At 58.7% G+C, this 25,061-nt stretch overlaps 1 protein-coding gene across 1 annotated transcript; it reads left to right on the forward strand.

The window, feature by feature from the left end:
* Positions 1 to 23,077, forward strand: SEMA7A (semaphorin 7A (John Milton Hagen blood group)). The gene is made up of 14 exons (XM_058737062.1): positions 1 to 229; positions 13,421 to 13,572; positions 14,111 to 14,152; positions 14,477 to 14,569; positions 14,794 to 14,878; positions 14,998 to 15,108; positions 15,745 to 15,884; positions 16,460 to 16,644; positions 17,492 to 17,600; positions 17,686 to 17,884; positions 20,320 to 20,447; positions 20,648 to 20,802; positions 21,017 to 21,078; positions 21,387 to 23,077. Exons 1-14 carry the CDS (start codon positions 61 to 63, stop codon positions 21,746 to 21,748), a joined length of 1,992 nt encoding a protein of 663 aa, XP_058593045.1. The 5' UTR covers positions 1 to 60; the 3' UTR covers positions 21,749 to 23,077.
* Positions 23,078 to 25,061: the final 1,984 nt, after the last annotated feature.

Genomic DNA, 25,061 nt, shown 5'->3' on the forward strand with positions numbered 1-25,061 from the left:
CCTGCGATCGGGCGCTGGCTCAGTCTCGGCTGCTCGCCGCTGTCGCTCCCGGGCTGCGGGATGACACCGCCTCCGCCCGGATGCGCCTCCCTCGGCGCCCCGCGCGCCCGCGTTCCCGGCCGGCTGGCTCGGTCTTGGCTCCTGCTGCAGCTGCTGCTGCTGCTCTGGACTGCCGCCGCCACCCAAGGCCACCCGAGGAGCGGACCCCGCATCTCCGCTGTCTGGAAAGGTAGGTGGCGCCGCGCGGCCGGTGGGGAAAGGGAACGGACGCCGCGCGGGGTGGGTGCAGAGTGTGCGGCACCGGAGGGAGTGCGTGCGCTGCGCTGCGGGTCCCGGGCTGTCCCCGCGGGGAGCGTGTGGGTCTGGGTGAGTGTGTGAGTGTGCGCGCTGGCACGCTGGAGCGGCTGTAACGCTGCGGCGAGCGAGCGGCGGGGGCCGGAGCCCCGGCTAAGTCGCTCCAAGTCCGCCCCCAGTCGGGAACCGCAGCGCCGGGGCGCAGGGGAGGAAGAGGGCCCCTCTCTCGGCCGAGAGGCATTCTCGGTCCTCCAGCGCTAGGACCTCTGTACAGGACCTTTTCTTCGGCCGGGACCTCCACCCAGGTCTCCTCTTCTTGAGCTGCGGGCTCCGCTGTCGCACGCAGCGCAGGCTGGGCCGGCAAGGGGGGCGCGGACCCCTTGCCGCCGCCGCTGCGCTCCGGCTGCGGGAACAAAGACCCCGCTGCCTGCCCCCGCCCCCGCCCCGGCCCCGAGCGCGGGCCGGGTAAAGGGGTGGACACCCAGTGGCGAGCCGGGACAAGGTGCGGTGCGGAGGCTTGGGGCACCCGGGCGCTGCCTCTGCAATGCCAGGACCGGCCGCTCCCCCCTTGTCTGCACGTGGCAGTTGTCATCAGGAATCGGCGCCAGCTTGGGGGGCAGTGCCCGTTGGGTGGGGCACGGACGTTAGGACCCCCAGGTGGCGGATCTGGGGAGGGAGTGCAGCTTTTAGGCCTCGATAGATATGTGAACCGGGGGACCAGAGTCTCCCCCAGGGGCGCCTCACTTTAGACCCCTGTACAATGGGTCAGAAAGCCGGCTTAGGTGGGGTTTGAGTCTTTCTGCTGCCAGGAACTGAGCTCCCCTCCCCTGCATTGCACACAAATGCTTCCCCGCCCCTAGACCGACAGGGCTCCGTCCTCCAAATTTGGCGGCACTGCAGACTCCCTGTGGTGGTGGTGGACTCGTAGTGGGGGCTGGGGGACCGGGGGACTGGTCTGGTCTGGCCCTGCTGGGGGCCCTTTGATGCCTGAGGCGGTTTGCAGGAATTGCCAGAGCCTGAGCATTATCTGGGGCAGGTATTCTTAGCAGAGAGAGGAAAAAAAATCCCACACACAAAACAAGTAGCCTGATCTGCAGCTGCAGCGGGGGGAATGTGACTTGCCCAAGGTCACTCCGCAGTGTGTGAGCTCACAGTGCAAACTGGGGGCTCTGATCTGGCACAGGACCAGTGCTATTTCTGAGTTAGGGAGGGGAGGAGGATTTAGGCAATTTTTTGGCCATAAAGGAGGGACTCTGGGGGCCAGTTCTGCTACCCAGCCAAAGGTATTTCTGGTAGGAGTAGAGCAGGAAGCTGGGCCTCTGGTCGCCTATTCATGGTGGACACCTGCCCACCCCTCAGTCATATGAGCTCCAGCCCAGGCTTTCTCTGCATTGCCAGCATCCCTGCCTTGACCTCGTCCCCTTGGCTGTCCTGGACAGCACAGCATTCGGGCACTCTGAAAAGGGCAAATGGCCATATCTGAGTGTTCTGGAATCTCCCCCCTGCACCCAACCCCTTGCATTTGGCTCTGCTTGTTCCTAGCCCCAAGTCTTCCTAAGACCCCTCCCCCTATACTTAATGCGCAGCCACATCTTAGCACTTAATGTGAACCTCCACATCTTGGGCACTTAGTCCCCACCCTGGGGCTATTTAAAGCTGCTTTCAGTCCTCTTACCCACTTGCAAAGCTCCCAGCCCAGCTCCACCTCTCCCCTGCGCGCAGTTCACAACTGTACCACAGAGGCCTGCATTGGCCGTGCCCTCTGCTTCATAATGCACTATTGATCCCTACTGGGATCTGCCACCCCCTCACCTATCTTGTCCAAAGGCAGTCTTTGCTCATCTGCACCAGTGCCAGGCGCCCCACTGGCCAGACGGACCCTGCCATCCGCCTATCCCCCAGGCCCACCAGCTGGTGATGGTATGCCTGGCTGACAGCTGTCTCCTATTTCCTGTGGGGTGACACATGGCAGTCGGACAGGAATGGGTTTGGGCAGGGCAAACAGGGGAGTAGGCTGAGAAGAGGGCCCTCCAGCCTTTGCTGTAGGCCAGGTCCCTGTCTTGCAGGGGTTGGGGTGCTGTGGGAATTGACTTCCATGAATGACTAGATCAAAGATAATGGTAGTTCTGGAGCCAGTTTTTTTTATGAAGCATAGACTAGAGTTTTAGTTTTAAGCCAGGATAGGTGCAAGGACTGCAGTGAATACGGAGGGTTCTTCTCTGTCATTTATTTTTTGTTGCTTGGTCTCCTAAGCCTCAGGGAAAGATTAGAATCAGGGAGTTCTGAGAGATTCCCAGCCTGCACTTACTGGGAAGGCTGATGCCTCTTCAGCCTGATGAAGGCCTGGCCAGGAGAGAGAGGACTGTGTCAGCACTGACCTGCTGGGTTCCCTTGAACTCTGCATCTGTCTCTGACCCTCAGAGCTTGCCAGATCAGGAAGGGCTCTGGAGATTGTCCTCGGAGGGCATCACTGACACATGAACTGGTCACAGATGCCAGGTGTGAGCCTTACCTCCCTGCAAGCAGGGGCTAGAGGAGATTGTGTTGGCATGCTTATGTAAGCTGTGCACCCCTCTCCTGTTCCATCCCTGCTTGGAGGAGATGGAGAAGCCCAGGAAGGTCCTGACCCCCAAGATCAGAGGTGAGCCAGCATGAAACGAGAGAAACAGTGCCCAGTCTCCAGTCTCCACCTGCCCAGCTGGTTCTGGGCTCTCCCTTGTCCAATTAAACAACAGGATGTTATTGTTGACTTGGTGGCTGCTGGGGGAGCCATTATGGGGCGACTCCCCAGGGCAGGGGGTTGTTGTCACCTCCTCCAGGAGATGAGGTCACAGCTGGGGCTCCCCAAGCATCAGCATTTCCAGTGGAAATCCTTGCCCCCTTGGGGACTTAGATGTGCTCATCACCTTCAAGGTGAACTCCCTCTGCAGAACCAGGGAAGGGGGGCAATTCCCAGGAGGAGAGGGGGGTTTCCTAAGCTGGGAGAGCTGGGAGAGATGCACGGTGATGTCACCGGGAGCGTCCTGCCAAGCTGTGTGGCCCCTCTGTCCTGGATAGTGAAGATTCTGAGAGTAGTAGAGGCTGGGGTGGAGTGGATGCTGGCACGGGCTTAAGACTATACGGCTTGGAGAAAAGAGATGGGAGGTCAGGAGCCTGACTCTGGTCCTAGCTCTGACCTGGTTTTTTGTGTGACCTTGGGCACGTACATGCCTTTTTCTGAGCCTCAGTTTCCTCAAATGTCCAAAGTGGGCAGAAGGAGGGAGGAGCTTATATTTATCAGAGCGCGAATTCTCTGGGATGGGCAGAGGCTGTGGTGGCCAGTTCAAACCTTAGCGGTGAGGAGAAATTGAAACCTGGGAAGTCAGGGGAAATCCTTGAGTTCTGTGTTCTTTCCTACCTTTTTCTCTTGTGAGCTGAAGGCTGTGAATCAGCTGGAGGAAGTGGCTCATTGGTTTGTGGTCTCCAGGGTGGACATAGTAATTTAGCATATTTGACATTTGCTGGGGCCAACCTTGTATTGGTCCCAGGGCAGGGCTTAGGGACCCAGGGATGAGAAAGTAGACAAGTTTGTAGATTTCTCAGGGTAGATGGGGAGGCAGACAGGCAGGTCAGCCTTCAGTTACAATAAAATGTGGCAGGGCCTGTAACAAAGGGCAACTATGGGGGTTGAGGAGGTACCTAACCCAGTCTGCCCAATCAAGGAGGGCTTCCCCGGAGAGGTGGTAAGTTGGGATGTCAGGAGAAGTAGAAGCCAGCTTCGGAGGGGAGGGACAGGAGGAAGTACCTGGTGTGACATAATTTCACAAACTTGCAACTAGGACCAGGGAGAGGAGAGGAGCTGAGTGGGTGTCTCCAGGAGGGAGACGTGAGTTAGCCAGGGCTTGGGGGCTCCAGGAAGGTTTCTTGCAGGAGGGGACATCTAAAGTGAGCCATTTGACCTTACACAGCCAGCAGGAAGAGGGATCTGGCAGGGAAGGCCTCCCGAGTGTCCTAGCTCCCTGATGGGAAGCCAGGGCTGGGTCCAGGGAGACCAGAGCTTTCTGCCTAACTCCTGACTGCCCAGGTTCTGCCGATGAGGCAGCCTGTTCCTCACCAGAGACTCTCCCTGTGGGGAAGATCTAGGCCCTGTTGCTGAGGGCAGCATGCCCTTCCTCTGACCAGCTTTCCCTTCCAGGAGAAGGTCACCTTAGCAGGGGTAGGTCATTGGGCATAGGGGACGTGGCAGGTGTGGGGCAGAATTCTGGGCACCCAGGAGAAGCAGGGAGAACTGGGGACCCTTCTTTGTGGAGGGTCGGGTCAGGACCCCTAATGTGCAGGTGGTAAGCTGAGGCTTCAGCCAGGGGAAGGGGTCCAGCAGCCCGCAGAGGGCAGTGGTGGGAGTGGGTGGCCCTACAGTTGACAGCTGAGGCCCTAGCTGACGTCCTGTCTTCCACACCCAGCCCCGTGTCCCTTATGTCAGCCACTATAGGCGTCTGGCTATGTCACAAGAGACTGACCATACTTCCTCTGCTCTGTTGGCAGCTCGGGGGCCGGAAAGCTTCCCCTTCTCTTAATTTCCTTTTTTGGACACGTCTGTCTGTCCCCGTGAGGCCCCTCCATCCCTTCACGTTAATGCGCTGAATAGTTCACCTCGAATACACAGTGACAGAGAAACTGCTTTCCCCAGTGCTGCGTGGTGGCCGGTCCCCATGCCTACCTTGTCTCTCACACATCTTTCCTCACCGCTCCCCAGCGCCCATGTTTTCCTGCCTCAGGGCCACTGCCCTGCTTGTCATCCGTCCCAGCACCCCATTCTCTTCCTTTCTGTCATTTCTGTCTCACTTCCTCCAAGGAAACTTCTTGAATGACTCCAACCCGCACAGCCTGATGGGGCAGAGCTTAGGACATCAGAAGACAAATGTCAGAGATCCACACGTTCCCTGACGTGTTCCACAGATGGGGAAACTGAGGCCAGAGATGACAGAGACTGGCCCAAGGTCACCCAATGACATAGGCAGAGCTGGGACCAGGACTGTATCTTCTGCCCAAGCCTGCTCTTGGCCTCAGCTATTGGCCTCCCTTCACTTGTCTGTCTGTCTACATGCTCTTTCCCCAGGCTTGGGGCTCACTGAGCACTTTGCTCCTCGGCCAGCTTGGCTGAGCCCAGACTCTTCTGGCCCCAGTGCTTTCTGCTCCCAGGAGCCCCACTGGCCATGACCATCTTCCCTTCAGGACTTTAGATTGGGCCAGCTTGATGTGCCTCCTCTGGTCTTTTCCTCAGGGCAGCTGGGCCTCAGGTCTTGAGGGCAGGTTGATCTGTGTCACGGGCTAATCTGGGTTTAACTGTCACGGCAGCCTGGGATTAGGCTGATCCTACCCTGCCTCCTGCACCCCTTGCTTCTAGTCAGGGGCTCGGGCTCTGTGCTAACACCCTCAGGGGCAGCCCTCACTGTGGAGGCAGCCAGCACCTGCCCCCGTGCCTAGGTCTGTGCAGCTTCTCTAGGGGAGAGAGCAGGAGAAGGCCTGGGTTTGCCCTTGGGGAGCACACAGGTGCCTGGAGAGGTGGGCCTGCTGCCTGGTTAGGAGGGCACCTGGGAGATCTGGAGCCTGTAGGTGTAGCCACGGACTGTGACAGGAGATGAGAGCAGGACAGGTCAGTGTGGGGTGAGAGGAAGAGCCAGACTGAGAGCGAAGGGCAGGTGTATGTGGTGGGGGCAAGGTGGGGCGCAGAGAACCACTCATGTTGTTTATCTGCTGGGCCCAGGGCTCTGAGCCAGCCTGGTGAGGAAGGAAGGTCACTGTGATAAACTAAGCACGCTGCCAGTGGCTCAGGAGCTTCTTCCAAGATGTTAGTTCCTCCGACGTGGCCTACTACCCCAGTCTGCCCCTCCCTACTATCTAAACTGTCCCTACTTGCCCAGCCCTGGCCTTGGCTTGGCCCGGGGCCCACAGAGCGAGAGGAAGCCTGGACTTCACCTTCAGGACCCCACAGTCCAGGTGAAATCCCACCAGACAGGTGATCTGAGAGAAGATGGTGTGTGCCAGATGGTATATAGCACAAGGTCAGAGGGAGGACAGAGCAGTGAGGGCTGGAGCAGTAGGGAACACTTCCTAAAGCCAGGGAGGTTGAGACCAGGTGTTCAAGGACAGGAAAGACCATGTGCACAGACAGAAGGGGAAAGGGCAATCAAGGTAAAGGAGAGCACAAGCAAAGGTGCGGAGGAGGGAAAGAACCTTGGCAGAGATGAGCAGAGATGGGCCTTGACTGCCAGGTAGACGGGGAGGGCCCCGCTGGGTAGGCAGTTGAGAGTCATGGTGGGTTTTTGAGCTGAGGGGTCAGGGGCGGAGGCGAGTGTTTTTGGTTGGTGCTGGTTGGGTAGGAACCTGGCTGGACAGATAATAAAGAAGGGTTCATGAGCATATCCTGCCCTTCGCTGTGGTCTGCCTCAGGCTCGACAGTGCTTTCTATTTTGGGTAGAGATCTCAAGAGATTTATCTTCCTAATTAGTCATGCTGGTCAGCACTCAGTGCTGTGCTGCACCCCCAGATCCCTACCACCCCACCCCACACCCCTAATCCCTGGTGCCTCGGGTCTGCACGCCCACGCTCTTACACTCTCTTTGGGGCATCGCGGTCAGGCCTTCATGGGTCAAGAGGCCTCTGACCAGGCTCCACCCTCTCTGCCCCCCAGTCTTCTCTTTTGTGTGGGAGGCACTGGCCTGGAAGCTTCCAGGGGCCCTTCTATGGAGCGCAGTGCTTTAAGCACAGATTCCAGAATCAAGCTGCCTGAGAGTCAACCTCCATCACTTAACAGCTGTGTGATCCTGGGCGGGTTACTCAAGTTCTGTGTCTCGCTGAGCTCATTATAAAATGGGGGTAGTAAGGGATCCCACCTTCTAAGAGTTCAGTGATGACCAAGTGAGCTGATTTACCTACAAATCACTTAAGAATAGTGCCTGGCACATAATAAATGCAGTGGAACAGTTTGGTGGTAGGAAAATCACTGTTGCCATCACTGTCATTTTCCTCCTTTGACATTCTGATTTCTGATGAAATGCAGCCCTGGCAGCCGGCCCCTGCCAGCTCTCCCTTACTGGCTCTGTTGGGTGCCTGCCCTTGCTCTTTGCCCACTCCCACCCTCCCGACTGGCCCAGGCTAAGAGTAAGCTGGGGAACCTTCTGTTTCTCAAGTCTTCCCATCGTGTCTGCCTCCCTCTGCTAGGGTGATGTAGCCATCTCTGCCCTCTCCCCCACCTCTGCCCTGGCTCTGGGCCCAAGGGCAGGCCCTATGCCTCTGCCCATCCTCTCCTTTGAAGGATAGTTGACCTTGGCCTTACTCTGGGGCTTTTGGAACCTGCTGGGCTGAAGAGCAGGCGGAAGGTGGACAGGACATGATGTTCATCCTGGGTTTCCTGACTTCCCTGGCCTTGGAACCTCCTCCCTGCTCCACGTAGGCTTTGGTGTCAGACTGGCGCCCCCACAGCTTGCTGTCCACACTGCCCTTTCCCCTGAAGCCTTGGCCCCAGCTGGTCTCCCCACCAGCCAAGCCTCTGGCCCTTCGAGCACAGCGGCGTGGTGCAGAGAGCGCATGGCCCTTGCCGGCTTGGAGGGGCCTTAGTTTTCCTGTCTATAAAATGGTACAGGGGCACCTGGGTGGCTCAGTGGGTTGAGCGCCTGACTCTTGACTTTGTCAGCTCAGGTCATGATATCGAGCCCCTCATCAGGCTCCATGCTCAACACGGAGCCTGCTTGGGATTCCGCACCCGCCCCTCCCCGCTGCTCCTCTCCACTCTCTCTCTCTCAAATAAAAAAGTAACTAAAAAAATGGGGGTGCATACACTTGACTTGCCTTCGTTGCAGGGTGGTTGGGGAATTTGGCAGGCTAGCTGATGGAGGCAGAAGGTGAGGTTGGCTTCTTCTGCTACCTCCACCTCCATCCAAAAGCTGTCTCTGACCTTTCCAGGACTCATAATCCCACCTTCCCCAAAAGGACCTGTGAACTCAACCCTGACTGTTTTGTGATTTGTCCTGAGAACCATGAGTGGGTCATAAAACCTAGATGGTAGCAGGTATCAACCTCTTCAATTCACAGAGAAGGAAACTGAACTCAGGAAGGCCCTGGTCACAATCAGCCACCTGGCTTCCAAAGGGAGCACAGGCTTCTTGGAGCCGGGGCTGAGCCCACACGTGAGATACGTTCCCCTCCCCGCCACAGCTGACCTTGGTGGGTGGGAGGATGTGCCTCTTCAGCCCAGCACACAGTTCACTGTTCCTATGGCTGATGAAGACAGGCAGACCTGTCACTCCGCCATGAGCTAAGTACCACCTCAAGGGCCTGCCAGGCAGCTGTCTGGAACGTTGCTCTGTCCTGTGTTACCAGATCTCCAAGAGCAACCATCACTGCTCCTTGGCATGGGCTGGGGCCACCCTGGAAACTGGGCTTGTGGATAGGAACGGCTTCTCCTGCCCTCATTCCTGGCCATATCTGGAGAAACAGAGATGAAACACTTGTTCATTTGCACTCATCCCAGTGGAAGAGTTTCCCTCCGCTGATCTGACGCAGTGCTGAGTTTCCCCATTAGTCACTCCTTAGGGTTTGAGGCCTGGATTACTAAAGGCTCCCGAGAGATCAGGGCTCACCTGGAAAGTGGGCGAGTGGGTGATTCCCTTCAGTTATCAGGTTAGCAAGTTTTCACCTGGTGGTCAGGGAGGGAAGGATGGGGAGCAGGAAATGACCCAGGGAAGTAGGAAGAAGCAATATACAGTGTTTTGTAAATCAAGAGGCTCTCAGGGAGGTCCGGGCTGTGGTCCTGGAGGGCTGGAGCTGGTGATGGGCACCGGAAGCCCTGGGCTGTAGCCTGGCCCTACCTCTGCCCTCCTTGCCATGTGTCTGGCCTCTGTGCCCTCTCAGCCCAGTGATTGTTCAGATCCTCTCTCTTCCACCTTGACCTGTGGGGTATGGGTTGCAAAGGGTGGAGAGGCTGCATGCTAATTCTTGGACTGCATGTGGGGAGGAGGACTCCCTCCTCTTTCTCAGCCACGTGTGTGTGGTATGCGAGGGTGTGAGGTGGGCCTGACAATGCAGGGTGGGGTGCCATCGTGGGAGGATGTGGCTGGGTCCCCAGTCAGAGGTTGGCCTGGCTCCTGCTCCGTGCCCTGGCCCCCCAGGCTGCCTGACTCAGGCATTCCCTGCTGCGTGCCCACATTCCTGCCATTCTCAGAGCCTGCCTCAATGCCCACTTTCAAAAGGCTCCCTGAGGTTAGCATTCAAGGCCCTTTGGGTCAGTGGGTCAGGTTGGAAGGCTGTCCCTGCCTTGTTGCTCCCTTCATGGACAGCAACATCCCATACATTCCAGCCCCAATTCTACCGTCCCCTTGGGCTGCCCCCATCTTTCATAGGCAATGAGGATATGGGGACAGTGGGGACCAGATGGTGACAACACACAGAGTGAAAGGAGAGGAGGAGCAGTACCTCTCCAGGCCAGCCTGCTTTAGGAAAACTCAGCGCGTGTGAACCCCGGACTTGCCCCAGCCCATGGGCCACTGGGACTGCGGTAGGAGGGTGGTGGCTCCAAGAGCAGTCAGGTCTGATTCTTGCCAACAGCATCTTGTCTCCCACCCCCAGCTATCTCCTTGACCCTCCTTTCTGACCGGGGCTGGGCCTTGCAGCTCCTGCCACTGTGAGGAGGGAGGGGACTCAGGGGGCTTTCTGAGGGTCCAGAAGGAGAAAGGATGGGGTGGGTGCCTGGCCCACCTTTGGGGCCATGCCCTCTCCATGTGCCCCTAGCCCCCTCCCCTGCCTGAACCCCTGGTTATTCTGGGAGCTTTTAGCTACCACTTAGTCAGCCACTAATGCGTCAGGCCGGGGAGTGAGGGGGGAGACACGGTGCCAGACGGTGCTCCTTTTAGACATCCAGGATGGGAAGCAGAGGGGGCTGGTCAGGCAGGGAGAGAAAGGAGGTGGGGGATGCTGGAGGAGGGGAGGTTTCCCCAGCTTGGCCCTGCAACCCTAGCCCTGCTCCAAGGGAGGAGAAGGCAGCAGTGGAGACTGATGGACAGTATCCTTGGGCTTCCGTACCTCCCCTCCACATCACGTTCTGGACCTTTTGGTCTATGTACCCACCATTCAGTCAGCCTCCCCACCTTTGCTCAGCTGGTTCCCTTGTCTGGAATTCTCTTCCTGCCTGTTCCTGACCCGTGTAGCTTTGATCTGCCTCCCCCAGCCCTATGGATTCACTGGGAAGCAAAAAGATGCATTTAAGGATGTGACACTTGCTCACTTGGCTGGGTCTTTTTAGGGGCAACCTCTGGGCTTGCTCAACCCCTGCATGGGCGGAGCCTTGAATGCCGCCCCCTCCTTGACCCAGCTCTCTGTGATGGTGCCATCGGGCCATGGGTCCTGGCTGTGAAGGCTTAGTGCTGCCTTCACTTCCAGGCAGCCCTCCTGCCCCTGAGCCCCCAGCCCCCGCTCCTGTGACCTGAACAAAGCTTCCTTTCATGTATTCATCGAGCTGCTGCCGCTCAGACACTTCCCGGGCACAATCAGGCCCTTTGAGGGCCTCGGGCAGTGCGGGAGCCAGGCTGGGGCAGGGGTGGAGAATGGGCCAAGGCCTCGAGCTGGTGCCGTCCTCCCCATACACATCGCCAGGCGCAGACTGGGGAGGGGTAGGAGCCAGGGGGTCAAGGGAGGCAATGCTGCCAGCCCCTGTTTGTTCTTCTGCAAAATGGGGCGAGTAGTCCCTTGCTTCCCCCCAACCCCGGCTGCTGCAGCCAGGATTTAAAGGGAATGGGACGCAGGCTTGCAGATCTGTGCAGGACTGCCCTGGGCCTGGTGCTGCACCCAGCTGCGGGCAGCCCTCACCCTCCCTCCCATTGTGTCCTCAAAAGTACTTCGTGAGCAGTCCTGAGTTCTGTCCCAGAACAGTTTTGCATGAGATCTGGGGAGGCTTGCTTTGGTGTGGCCATCTCACTTCTGTGGCTGGATTTTGGTGTAGGGCCGGATCTCCCCCTCAGGCCTTGCTTTCCAGGGCTGGGCCATGCATCTCCCATCAGGCTTGACTCCCCAGGGCAGGGCTTTCTTTCCCCCATCAGACTAAATTCCCCACGGCAGGGCCGTGACCCCCAGACAAGAGCTGTCCCTCAGGGGCCACTCGGGTGCCTCTTTCCCAACCACTAGAGCTGTGATTGGCCTTGCAGTCCCCTCCTCTGAGGCCAATGTGGCTTGAGGGGTAGGATTCCAGGGGCTTGGACTCTCAGGGCCCAGCCTGTCTCCAGACGCAGACAAGCAGCCTTCCCTGGCCATAGCTGACTAGGGAAGTGGGGGCGGGGGGGGGGGCGGTGGCTGCAGACCGTCTGGATCTCTGGCTGGCTGCCGGTAAAAGGGGAGCCAGAGAGCTGACCCCAGCACTTTAATTTTACCCCAACTGAAAAGGCGGGGGAGCCTGGGGGCTGAGACCTGCCAGCCATGAGCCTTGGCCAGCACCACGTCCCCACAACCCAGTGCAGAGCCGGGGTCTCAGCCCTGCCCTGCACAGCTGGGGCTGAAGGGGTGAGCCTGGGGTACGATGAGGCCTGATGTGCTGAGCTGCTCTGGCTGTGTGTGGGGTGCCCCAGGAGAGCCAGGGGAACCTGAGAGCTGTGAGCTCAGCACTTCTCTGTGGCCCACGGTGTTGCATCTCTCTGAATGTACCCCCCCCCCCCCCCCCCCCCCGCCCCAGCCAATACTGTCTGGATAAGGCAGCTTGTCTTCCCTCCTGGTGTGACCTTGGACTAGTGTGCCCCCCAGGGGCCGAGTTTCCGCCTCTGTGCTGTGAGCCAGGCCACAGCTGAGGTGAAGACAGAGAATATCCCACTTCCAGGGATGATTTGACCGAGCAGGGAGGTAGCTTAGGGAAAGGCAACGAAGGTATGGGTCACAGGGTGCACCCCCGTTGAAGGCAGAATCGGTAGGAATGGCTGGTTGGCAGCAAGAACGCTCGGGGGTGGGGGCAGACTCAGGGAAATGGCTGTCCTCTCCTGTGGGGCTGTGGTGCATCCTGCTTCAGGGTCTTGGGTAAGCTGGCTGCTCCCGAAATTGCTGCAGCTGAATAAACAGTGGTCAGGCCGCGCTCTGGGGTGAGGCCTAGAGCTGGTCAGAGGTGGGGAGATGCTAGCTGTGGCTGATTGCTGGGGGCACAGCCACAGGCTGTCCCATCCCTGTAATTTAGCCCTGCAACCAGGACAACCTCAGCAATGTCACCGGAGATGAGACGTCTCCTCCCTGGAGGCAGTGGCTACAGACAGTTTCTTTTTTGGTCACAAGTGTCCCGGTCAGCCCTTCTGCTTACTGTGCCCTGTGAAGGGCTCCCTGTCCCGGAGTTGCTGGGGAGAGAGGGCTGATGTCTCCCCACCGGGGTGAGCTGGCAGCCCTGTGAAACCAGACCAGAGCAGGCCAGGCCACAGAGCCCAGTTGGGGGCAGCAGCGTGGGCTCTAGTTCAGCGCCTGCTACCGACCCTGTGACCTTGGGCTGCCTCTTTTTGGACTTCCATTTTCCCATCTGTAAACATGGGAAGGAGTGGACATTCAGATTCCTTTCTAGCTCTGATCTAAGTTGACCGGCTCACTAAGGGGCTGGGTGGGCGGGAAGGAGTTGCAGAGGGCTTCCCAAAGGAGGGGTTCGGGCTCTGACCAAAGTGATCCCTGGGAACCTTGACTCTAAGTGGGTTGCTTAGAGGCCCAGCTACCTGCAGGGGAAGGAGGTGGCTGCTTGTTCTGTCCTGGCGGCAGAGACGGGGAGCCCTGGTTCCTCCTGCCAGAGCCCAGCTTCCCAGGAACAGCCGACTGTGTGTGCGTGTGCCTGTGTATGTGCGTGGTGAGTGTGGGCGGTGTTTTTTCTCCCCAGGGGTCCCTAAATCCTGCCCTCATCCTGAGGTTACACATATTGTAGGACAGGGGCCTTGGCTTTGAGGTGAGGACAGCTGGTTGCTGGACCCCAGCAGGGGATCCCTCACTTCTCCCACTCGTGGCTCTGAGTCCTGGTACTGCCCCAGCCCAGACCCAAACACTAGCTGCCATGCAGGTGCTGATACGCCTGGCAGGGTGGGGAGGGTTGGGGTTCTTCCCGTCCAGGGCCCAGCCTCAATGTTTCTGCCAATTGCCTCCTCCTCAGGCCGCGCAGGGCAGGACTGGGTGGACTTTGGCCTGGCTGAGCCTCACACGGTGCTTTTCCACGAGCCCGGCAGCTCCTCCGTGTGGGTGGGTGGACGTGGCAAGGTCTATTTCTTCGACTTCCCCGAGGGCAAGAATGCCTCCATGCGCACGGTGAGCCTAGACCCCTCTGCCTGGACCCCTCTGCTGGCTCCAGGGACAGAGCTGAGCCCCTTCCTCCTTCCCTCCCCACCCCATTTCTCTCATCTCCCCTCTGTCCTTGGTGAGGGGCCTCAGGGAATCCGGGGGAGCTAGCATCTCTTCCTGAACAGGTCTCCCCCCCATTATGTTCCATATATGGTCCCTGCGAGAGGCTCCCTAAAGGTAGTCCAGATTGGTGTGGGTGTTGGGGTAGTGTGGAGAAAAGCCTGGAGCTAACCTCCCAGGCCAAGTGAGTAGTGCTGATGGGGGAGACCCAGTCAGGACTCCAGGGCTCCAGAACCCTATGGCCCCTATCTTCTGAGATCTCTGGGCTGGCCTGTGAGCTCTGGGCTTTGGCTCGGGTATCAGGGCAAATAGCCTGTGTGATCTTGGGTAAATCACTCACCCTAGATGCTCATCTATAAAACGAGCTCGTCCTGAGGATGCATAGAAAGCACACACAGGCATGTTGCCTTGGCAGAATGGCCTAATGCTTTCCCCTCCCCTCCAGGTGAACATCGGCTCCACGAAGGGGTCCTGCCTGGACAAGCGGGTGAGTGAGGGAGAAGAGTACAGAGGGGAGGCTGACCCCTTGGAAAAGGGGCAGGAGTCCCTGAGAGTCTGGGGAAGGAGGCATGGCCCTGCCTCAGGAGCCACAGTCTGGGAGGAGAGAGGTAGCCCTGCCCCAGGATTCCCAATTCTGAAGGGAGACATGCTTCTTCACCAAGGCCCCTGTGTCCTTGCTGTTCTTGGGGCATTGGAGTCAGTGGCACCTCCTCTGCTCAGATCCGAAGCCTCCTGCCCCAAGACTGAGGGTCCTAGTGCTGGGCCTGCCAGGCCTCCAGCCAACATCTCTCTTTCCCTTTTGCCCGGGCAGGACTGTGAGAACTACATCACGCTCTTGGAGAGGAAGGGTGAGGGGCTGCTCATCTGTGGCACCAATGCCCGGCGCCCCAGCTGTTGGAGCCTGGTGAGAAGGCCCCTCCCCGTGCACCTGGTCAGCTCACCCTCGTCTGGGTGGGCTTCTGCCCCCACCACGTTGGGAAGGAGCTGGGGGGGGGGGGGGACTCTGAGGCTGGCCTCACTTTGTATCAAATCCCTGGGAGGATGGGGATCGTGGCTGGGAAGCTGGCGCCCACAGGAAGCGGTGGCCATGGCATCATGTGCTGTCTGACCCTCCTTCGTCTCCCCCAGGTGAACGGCACCGTGGAGTCGCTTGGCGAAAAGAGAGGCTATGCCCCCTTCAGCCCAGATGAGAACTCGCTGGTTCTGTTTGATGGTAGGGCAGCTGCCTTGGGCTGGGGGAGGGTGGTCAGCTCTGTGTCCAGTGGCCCAGGTTCGGAGGAGGGACTTCTAGGAGCTGTCTGCCCTTACCCATGCCCCTCCCACCATGCCCAGGGGACGAAGTGTACTCCACAATCCGGAAGCAGGAGTTCAACGGGAAGATCCCTCGGTTCCGCCGCATCCAGGGCGAGATTGAGCTGTATACCAGTGATACCGTTATGCAGAGTGAGTCGGGCTGTGGCTGGGCTGTGGGGGCTGAAGGGGTGTGAATGCCCAGGGCAGCAGATGGAGAGCCCTCAGTTTCCATAGGAGGGCTCCCCAAGGGCTGCTGGGCCACAGCCTGCTCAAGAAACGGGGGGCAGGTACCCAGAGCTGAGGAGGTTGTCTTTAAGGGAGCAGGGGACCAACAGAGACAATGGTGTGGAGGCAGGGTGGGCCCAACACATTGGGAGCAGAACAGAGGAAGCTGCAGACCCAGCACGGGGTCCCCAAGAGCCATAGCGTATCCCTCTGCTGAGCTCATGTCAGGGCCACACCTCCTCCTTCTCATTAGGGCTCTGCCAATTAGGCAGAAGTGACATAGGGGCCCCCAGGGACCTCCCCCCAGTCCCTAGGCATGAAGTCATTGCTCCTGGGCCGATGACATCTTTGTGGAAGAGGGCAAAACAAGTGTGGGGTGGGGGTGCAGAGTCTCAGGCCCCTTGGGCTGTTGGACCTGATGTTCTGAGTTTTAGTCTAGGTCTGATTTGCTCTGGGTTTGTTTGTAGAGACTAGGTGTGTGTGTGTGTGCGCGCGTGCGCACGGGATGGGTCGTCTGGGCAGGCTCCCAGCCTCACATCCATTCATCTCTGTCTCTGGCAGACCCCCAGTTCATCAAGGCTACCATTGTGCACCAAGACCAGGCCTATGATGACAAGATCTACTACTTCTTCCGAGAGGACAATCCCGACAAGAACCCCGAGGCTCCTCTCAATGTGTCCCGTGTGGCCCAGCTATGCAGGGTGAGTGTGTGGCCAAGTGGGCAAGAGTGTGTGTCTGAGCCTGAACAGGAGCAAGGGAATACATGCCTGGGTCAGGTGTGCACACGTGTTTCCATAAAGGAGTGCGTGAAATGTGCGAGTGAGTCTGGGGGTGGGATTGTGGGAGCAAATGTGTGTTCACGAGAAGGCCCATGCATCTGTACGTGGGCAAAGAGGGGGTCTCGTGCATGTGTGGTCGTGTGCAAATGTCTGTATTCATGCCGGATGTGTTTGAGTGTGTTCGTGAGTATGAACATGTGTTTACACGTGTTTGTTTCACCTGTGTGAAGGTGCCAATCTGTTCTACGGGGACCTGGCACCCTTACCCTGCAGGTCCCCGTTGCTGGCCCTGTGCCCTGGATCAGCTGCAGCCTGGCCCAAGGACCTGGCCTGAGAGGAGAGGCACCTGTGCCTTCTCCCCTGGCAGGTCCTGGCCCCTTTCAGAGCTCTCTTTCCTCCTCTGAAGCCTGGGCGCTGGCATTCCTGGTGGCAGGTGCCTCGGGTGTGTGCAGCAGCGTGGGCAGGTGCTGAGGGCCTCCTCTTCCTCACCCTTTCAGGGGGACCAGGGCGGCGAGAGTTCACTGTCGGTCTCCAAGTGGAACACCTTCCTGAAAGCCATGCTGGTGTGCAGCGATGTCGCCACCAACAAGAACTTCAACAGGCTGCAGGACGTCTTTCTGCTCCCTGACCCTAATGGCCAGTGGAGGGACACGAGAGTCTATGGTGTTTTCTCCAACCCTTGGTGAGTGACCTTCATGCTGGGGCTGGGGCTGGAGCTGGCGTTGGTTAAGAGGCTTGGGCTCTGCTGAGGAGAAGGCTGATGTGGCACGAGTGGGGACTCCAGGTTCAAGGGACAGGGCCGTTGCAGGGCATGGGGTGGGGGATAGCCAGTGCTCAGGGAGGTGCGTGCACTGGTGTGTTTGTGAGTCTGTATACGACGGGTGTGCGCGCACATGCCATGTGCGTGCTCGTGACTGCGCCTGTGCCTGTGTGTCCACCAGCTATGTGCTCAGAGTGGGTGCTGGGCGCTGGGAAGAGGCTGCTGAGGCCTCTTAGGTGCTGGGTGCTATCACACCTGCTCAGGCATTGCCTGCGCCTGATAATTCACACCTCTTAATCACTCTCATTGATTGAAAACAAGGCAGGCAAAGGTGTCAGGCGATTTTGAGGAGAGTTGGGGGACAGGGTGGGGAGGCCAAAACCTTGCTCTGTTGCCCCTGGGCAGGTAGACCCAGCCAGGCTAGGAAGGGGACGGGCCTGTGGCTCCGTTGGGCATCAGTGTGCTTTAGCTGTGTCCAGAGAGGTTGGCGAATCACCCAACAGGAATGCGTATGTTGGGATTTCTCCTGCCCTGGGGTTAGCCTCTGAACTCAGTGATTCTGTGACAGACCACAGGTTGGGCGATTAGATTGTGACAGAGAGAAATTTGGTTAAACTTCCCTCTCTCCCTTCCCCCTTCCTCTCTCGTTTCCTCCTTCCTTCTCTGGTGTTTCATAACTCTCAGGCCCCGGGCTTGCTGGGCTGGCCTGGGTGAATGAGGGTGGGTGGGTCCTGGGCCCTCCAGTGAGGCGGTCTCTGTGTCCCCCCAGGAACTACTCAGCTGTCTGTGTGTACTCCCTTGGTGACATTGACAAGGTCTTTCGTACTTCCTCACTCAAGGGCTACCATTCGAGCCTTCCCAACCCTCGGCCTGGCAAGGTAAGCTGTGACGCCCACCGTGGCCCAGGCCCCAGCCCCGCCCCCCCAGCCACTTGACTAACCTGGACCTGTTCTCCTTGCCCAGTGTCTCCCAGACCGGCAGCCCATACCCACGGAGACCTTCCAGGTGGCTGACAGTCACCCTGAGGTGGCACAGAGAGTAGAGCCCATGGGGCCTTTGAAGACGCCACTGTTCCACTCAAAGTACCACTACCAGAAAGTGGTTGTCCACCGCATGCAGGCCAGCCGTGGGGAGACCTTCCACGTGCTTTACCTAACCACAGGTGAGGGGCTACCCCAGGACCTTCTGGCCTGCTTTGTAAAAACGGATATGAAACGCATAGGGAATGATATCACTGGCATCTGGTTGGAACTTTATACTTGGAAGGAAGAATTGAGTGACCAGGAGCTGTCAGGTGTCAGTGTGTGTGGCTGTGGAGGGGAGGTGGGGGCAAAGGGAAGAGGAGAGGGTATCCTAGGATGGGAGGAGAACAAGCGTGGGGATTCAGAGGCAGAAATGTAGCAAGACCGAGCAAAGCTGGGCGTAACTTTGGTCCAGATGTCTGACCCGGGGAAGGGGGTAGGAAGAGAAATGGAAAGTCAAGAGGAAGGACCTGGTCACTGGGATCCTGTGGGCCTCTGCTAGGCAGAAGGAGGAAATCAAACTCTCTCCTTGTCTTGGGGACCATGCAGGTGAGAGGAAACATTTGATGTGGGATGCCAAGAATTTAGTGAGCCGTGAGGAGGGGCTTCCAGACAGCGGAGGCTTTGCAGAGGACCACAGAGGGGGCTTCCCCGGGGGGCAGTTTTCTGCTGAGCCAGCTCTGAGCTGAGTTTTTGGTAGCTTCTTGCTCCCAGGCTGTGGGCAAAGGGGGCTGCTGGGAGAAAGCATGGAGATCAGTGTTGGTGGGGCCACAGGCTTTCTTTCCTTGAGACTGAGTGGTGGTGCTGTGAGAAAGGGCAGTGTCTCCCCCCAGGAGCCTAGCAGTCAGGGCCTCAGGCACCCACCCTCAGTTATTCACATCTCCCCCTCAATGTGGCTTCCTGCTATTGTTTCACTCTGTGGCCTTCTCAGGGCCATGGTGGCCTTATTGGTTGTTTGACTCCTAGAGGCCTCCAGGAAAGGAATTCCCCAAGGGGTCCGGCTTCTGGGTCCTGAGACCCCACTTCTTTACTCCTCCATTCATCCTGGCTGCACCCATGGGCCCCTGTCCTTGCTCTGCTCGGCAGCTGGCCTAGCTGCTGTGGTCAGCCAGGCGATGGCAGGGCATTGGGGTGTCGGATAGGAAGGGTCACACGACACAGGCATGGGAGCAGGAGCCAGGACCAGGAAAGCCAGGTTGGCTGTGGGCTCCCTTCCTGCAGACCTGGGAGGTGAGTGCACGTGAGTGATGAGGTCTTGGTGTGAGGGCCATTGGAGAGATGCCATGTTGGATCCTGCAGCAGGAAGGATTAGGGCCAGATGAGAAATAGAACTTTCTGAGCCCTCTGCAGAGAGCAGGAGGCTCACCCATTTGGGAGAAGCTGTGGGAGGCAGTTATGGGGCTGCAGCAGGCAGTGTGTGCAAAGGCAGTGGCAAGACTGGGGGCTTGTCAGGACAGAGGAGCGTCTGGCCACATCTCAGAGCCTGCGGAGGGGGGCCATAGACACATAAAGGAGAATCCTAGGCAAGCAATCATCCCATCATCTGACTGCTTTTTTGGGGCAAGTGATGCCCTGGGAAATTGGGAGGGAGGAATGGGGGAGGTAGGCTATTCTAGAAACTGGGACAGCGGGTGAGGTGGGAACGGGAGGGCCCGGGGGTCAGGATGCCCATTAGTCCCTGACAGGTATGAATGGAGAGAGCGTGGCCTCAGAGGCAGGCGGCCTGGCCCTCTTTAGATCTAAGATTTTATAAAAATTAAAAAAAAAATCCCCTAAGATTAAATACAATGTGGAGTCCTGGATTGGATCCTGGAACGGACAAAGGACATTAGTGGAAAAACCCAAGAAATCCAAATAAAGTCTGTAGTTGAGGTAATAGTAATGTCTCAGTGTCGATTGCTCCATTGTGACAAATGTACCACAATTACATAAGACGGTAACGTTAGGGGAAACTGGGTGAAGGGTATTCGGGAAGTCTGTACTATTTTTGCAGCTTTTCTGTAAAGCTAAAATTACTCCGAAATGAAAAGTTTATTTAAAGAAAACATCCCCAAAGAGTCCAGGAAACAGGGGAATCATAGAAGGAGCTGAGGGGTGGGGTTCTGATGCCTCTGGGTTCTGGTCACCACCTGTGTGACCTTGAGCAAGTTGCTCAGCCTTTCTGAGCCTCATTTCCTCCTTTTTGAACTGGGAGGATAATACCCACCTCTTAAGGGTGTGGAGGATTCAACAACCGAAATGCTAATGCGCATGGATGGGCTCCCACCCACGGGATTTAGGCTCTCGGGGCTGTGCCTATAGGACAGTCGGCTCTGTGCCCCTGTGGACTGGTAGAGCCTTGGGCCTCCTGGGATGGCCTCTGTGGCCCAGATTTGGAAGCTTTCAGAGCTGCCCTCAGGCTCCCAGTCACCCTCTCCCCGCTTCACCCCACCCCAGTCCTGTGACCCTCGCCTGAGCCATGACTTCCCAGCCCTCCTCCACCGACTATCCCGGTTGGCGCAGCCTAGAGGGAGGCTGCCTGGCTCTGGGGATCTCCTGCCCACCGGCCCGCTGACCCTCTGCCCCTCGCCCACAGACAGGGGCACCATCCACAAGGTGGTGGAGTCGGGGGAGCGGGAACGCAGCCTTGCCTTCAACATCATGGAGATCCAGCCCTTTCACCACCCGGCCGCCATCCAGGCCATGTCGCTGGACGCTGAGCGGGTGAGCCTCCCCACCCCACTGTATCCTATGGAGCTACCCAGCGATGGCCAGCTGAGGACAGAGCTCCTTTGCATGTGATTTGCGTGTCCTTTTAAGAGCCTCTGGGCCCCAGGGCTCAGAGCCTGGAGGGTAGCCTGGGGACTTAGAACTCTGTTGGGGCTGGGGGCCCTGGCCTGACCCGAGTTGTGTTCTTCTTCTAGCGGAAGCTGTATGTGAGCTCCCAGTGGGAGGTGAGCCAGGTGCCCCTGGACCTGTGTGAGGTCTACGGCGGGGGCTGTCATGGCTGCCTCATGGCCCGAGACCCCTACTGTGGCTGGGACCAGGGCCGCTGTGTCTCCATCTACAGCTCCCAAGGGTACGTTGGCCAGGACCCCTTGTTCCTGGGAGGAGGTGGACATAGGAGTGGGGGTAGCGTCTGCAGCGGGTAGTGGGCTGCAGGAGGCTTCGGTGCTGGGCCACAACCTCCTCTGAGTGGGGGGGGGGAGGGGGTGGGGAACGAGGACAGGGATGGGGGGGCCAGACCCGAGGCCTCCTGTCCACTCAGCTTTCTCTTCCCCTTCCAACTCCAGGCCGGTGCTGCAGTCCATTAATCCAGCTGAGCCACACAAAGAATGCCCCAACCCAAAGCCAGGTACCTGATCTGGCCCTGCTGGGCCCCAATCTGCTGAGGGTGGCACAGCCCTGTCTGAGAGAGACATGGCCTGGCCCTGGGGGCCCCAGGCAGATGGGGCAGGACAGTCCTGCAGAGAGGGCCCTGTCGTATGGGAGGGTGGTTGTTGAGAGGGGGATGGTGAGGGAGGCAGGGGAGAGTGGGGAGGAGATTGGCACTGTGTTCATTTAGAAGCCTTGGCCCTGGAGGCCCAGCCAGCAGAGGAGGACACAGTCTGCCCTGGGAGCCCTCAGCCTCTCCTCACGGCTGCCTCCCCCATCCTGCTCCAGACAGGGCCCCACTGCAGAAGGTTTCCCTGGCTCGGAACTCTCGTTACTACCTGAGCTGCCCCATGGAGTCCCGTCATGCCACCTACTCATGGCGCCACGAGGAGAACGTGGAGCAGAGCTGTGAGCCGGGCCATCAGAGCCCCAACTGCATCCTGTTCATCGAGAACCTCACAGCCCGCCAGTATGGCCACTACCACTGCGAGGCCCAGGAGGGCTCCTACCTCCGTGAGGCTCAGCACTGGGAGCTGCTGCCCGATGACGGCGCCATGGCCGAGCACCTGCTGGGTCGGGCCCGGGCCCTGGCCGCCTCCCTCTGGCTGGGCATCCTGCCCACGCTCACTCTCGGCCTGCTGGTCCACTAAGGTCCCCTGGGGCTGGGCATGGCACAGGCTCCTGCAGCCTCGGAGGTACTAGAAAAGTTTCCCGTCCAGAGCCGGCTGGGCCCGGCGAGCTCCTTGCCCGATGCTTCTTCCAGGGGGACTGCATAACCTGATGAAGGACACCAGGCCTGGAGATGGCCAGCCGCAGGCGGCTGCCGGGCCTGAGCGGGCACGGGTGGCGGGGGCCACAGAGTGAAGGCGCTGACTGTGAAGCTGGGGCATTGGTGACCTAAGATTTTACCTTCTGGAGATTACTTTTCAAAAACTCCTCCTCAAACTTGACTAAATGCAGTGATGTTCCCAGCCCAAGAGTCCACGGGCCAGAACGGGATTTGGAAAGGGAAGCTGGGCCCCAGGCTCTGGACCTTGGGGCTGAGGCCCGAGTCCATCGGACTCTCTATACGCAAACTGCCCCCTCCTCCTCCCTCCTGCCATGGCTGGGGGTAGCTGCTGTTCTTGTAGGCCCAGGGCTGCCTTCTACGGCTCCCTCACCAGCCCTGGGTCCCACTAGGCAGCCGTCTTGCATGTTTATTGAAGGATGTTTGCTTTCCGGACAGAAGGACGGAAAAAGCTCTATTTTTATGTTAGGCTTATTTCATGTATAGCTAATTCTGACTGCATCTGTATGAAAATACCAAAACTACATGCTGGGGGTGGGGTGGGACAGGGAGGGACTGGGGAAAGGAATGGGCTGGGGTGGGGGGGGTCCCAGTCTGAGGCTCCGGGGATGGGATAAGAGTCTAGGGACAGGCATGGGTTCGAGGAGAGTGGCATGAGCTGGCTCTGCCCTGGGATCCCAGTCTGAGGGGGGCATGGTCCCAGTCCCCAGTGTGGGGCGGTTATGGGAGGGGGTCGGGTGAGGGAGACAGGGGAAAATGAAGGAGAAACTGAGCCCTAGGTTCACCACATTCATATAGAAGGAGGAGCCGGGTCCTCAGGGGGAGGTTCCAGGACTCTGCCCTTGGCATTGGGGGCTGGGGGGCGGGGGGGCCCCCTCCCCTCCCCTCAGCCCCCTTCCCCAGGGGCTGTGCTTCCATGCTCCTAGTCTCCCACCTTCAGCTCAGGACATGTTATAACTTAGGCTAAACTGTGAATTCCGGTGGGGACAGCCTGGGCCAAGCTCTCCAGGTGCACGGCTCTGCCCCCAGCCCTGTCCGTGGATTTCAACAGAGAGCTGGGCCCTTCTCTGGCTGTGTCTGGCCAGCCCAGGGCAGGGCCTGGGGCCGGCGGCCTTCCAGCTTTGGCCCCTGCATCTCTTCTCAATGCACTTTAATAATGTAACATATTACTAATAAACAAGCTATTTATTTACCTGTGCCTGCTTCTTGCTTGTAAAGCCATCCCGGTTGGGGGACAAGGGTGGGGGGCTCCTGTTTATGACTCGCCACCTCCTCATCACACACACTCGCTGTTTCTGCCCTTAGAGACCTAGCTAGCGAGAGACAGGGGTGGGGTGTGCACCCACATCTCCTGGGCCGTGGTGTGCTGCCTGCAAAGCTGTTGACGGGAAGCCAGGCGGCTTCTGCACGCCAGCTCCTCTGTTCATACCTGGGGAGCTGGCCTTTCTCCCCACCCCACCCCACCCCACCCCCACCTCCACCCCCCTGCCTCTACCTCCCACCACTTCCCCTGAGAGGCCTGGCCTAGCCAGGCTAGAAACCGCCTCAGGCCTTCCTGCCTTCAGGGGGCCCACGCTGGGAGGGAGAGCTGATCAAATGAGACCCGATGGGATAAATGTGTGGTGATAGAAGTGTGTGTGCAGGAAGCCGGAGGGTGGCGGCAGGTGGTGCCTGAGTGGGGACGAGGTACTTCCTCCGGGCTGGCCTGCCAGGCAGGGCATATGTGCAGAGGGGAAGGCTGGCGAGCAAGGGGACACTGGTGGCGGGGTGCGGGGTTTATGTGCTAGCCCCAGAGTTTGGCTTTTCAACCCCCAGGGCAGTGACCAGGGCTGGGGTGGGGTCTGTGCCTTAGAAACTTGAGCTCCCTCCAAGGTAAAGCGCGTAGGTTTCAGAACTCAGAAGGGTGCATGAGAAGGGATGGGGTGAGTGGCAGGGAGGGGAGTTAGGAGGCTGTTCAGGGAGGTAGTGGGCTAGGGCAGGACCAGGAATGGGGCTGCGCTAGATGGAGGGACGCGGAGAGGAGCCTTGCAATCCCCCAGAGGCCTCTCCTCCCCTTTGTTCCTTTCTGGCCTACCCCTGTGGCCGGGACCCAGACCTTTTGGGGTTTGCTGGGAGATTTTCCTGAACAGTAACTGCTGGCAAGAGGAATGTGGCAGATTTGGGGCAGTTCCCCTCTCTGAGTCTGAGCCCAGCCTCTGGGTGGCTCTGGCGGACACCCGCAGAACTGGAATCACCCTCACCCATGGCACCCCCTCCCTGTCAGCCTCCCCTGTGCTTTCCTGGGCCAGCCCCCCACTGAAGATTCTGCCTGGTTCTTTCCTCCCCATACCCAGCCTTCCCAGAATGACCAAGGCAACAGCAGGTGCTCGGGCCAGGAGTCTGGGAGTTTGGGGGGATCTGGAAGAGCTCTGGGCTGGGTGTAGAGACGTGGGTCTGCCGTCACCCTCGTGATCCTGGGCAGACCTTGCCTTCCCTGAGACTCATTCTCCTTATGTGTAAGAAGAAGGGGCTGGGCCGGCGCTTCTGTGGGGCCCTTTCTTGCACACAGTTCTGGGTTCTAAGACCAATTAACTCGGTCTTGGAGGGAGCTCAGGGTCTATATCTTGGCCTTGTCTGTTTTCCCAGCTCACATCCAAGCAAAGGTAGAGGCAGGGCTTCCCCCTCAGCAAGCCCACCTACCCCACGGTGGAGGAAAGGGAGGAAGGAGTGGGTTCCAGGAGCAGGAAGTAGAGAAAGTGTGGGTTCAAGTCCTGGCCCTGCCTGGATTGCTGAGTGACCTCCAATGAGGTTTCTGCCCTCTTGGACTTCAGTAGGATCCCTCTTTCCTGTGGCGGTGCTCTAGGTGCCCGGATGGGCCTTGGGGAGAAGACTTGAGGGACAGAACACACTCCTTTGTCTCCACAGAGGTGCCGGCAGAGGCCAGGGAAGGAGGAAGCCGTGTGCATCGAGGCATGAAATGAGCCCGTGTAAATCCCATGTAAATGAGCCGGCAGGGAGGGGCATGCGGGGCACAAGCCTCTTGTCCTGTTTTCTCCCAATGGGCAAGAAGCACAGTGGGCCTTGGATGGCGGTGGACCATCAGGACCATTCGGCTGGGCCTGGAAGCATGGAGATCCACCTGATATCATGGCACCAACATCAGCCTCTTGGGGGCCAGGGGCTGGGGCCAGGAGCCA

Source organism: Neofelis nebulosa, chromosome 7 (assembly GCF_028018385.1).
Source record: "Neofelis nebulosa isolate mNeoNeb1 chromosome 7, mNeoNeb1.pri, whole genome shotgun sequence".
NCBI classification, from domain to species: domain Eukaryota; kingdom Metazoa; phylum Chordata; class Mammalia; order Carnivora; family Felidae; genus Neofelis; species Neofelis nebulosa.

Excerpts from the sequence above, each read along its gene's own strand:
- SEMA7A (XM_058737062.1), top strand. The coding sequence starts at position 61 with ATGACACCGCCTCCGCCCGGATGCGCCTCCCTCGGCGCCCCGCGCGCC. Across the intron at positions 14,153-14,476 it reads GGTCCTGCCTGGACAAGCGG|GACTGTGAGAACTACATCAC; the intron begins GTGAGTGAGGGA and ends TTGCCCGGGCAG. Across the intron at positions 14,570-14,793 it reads GCCCCAGCTGTTGGAGCCTG|GTGAACGGCACCGTGGAGTC; the intron begins GTGAGAAGGCCC and ends CGTCTCCCCCAG.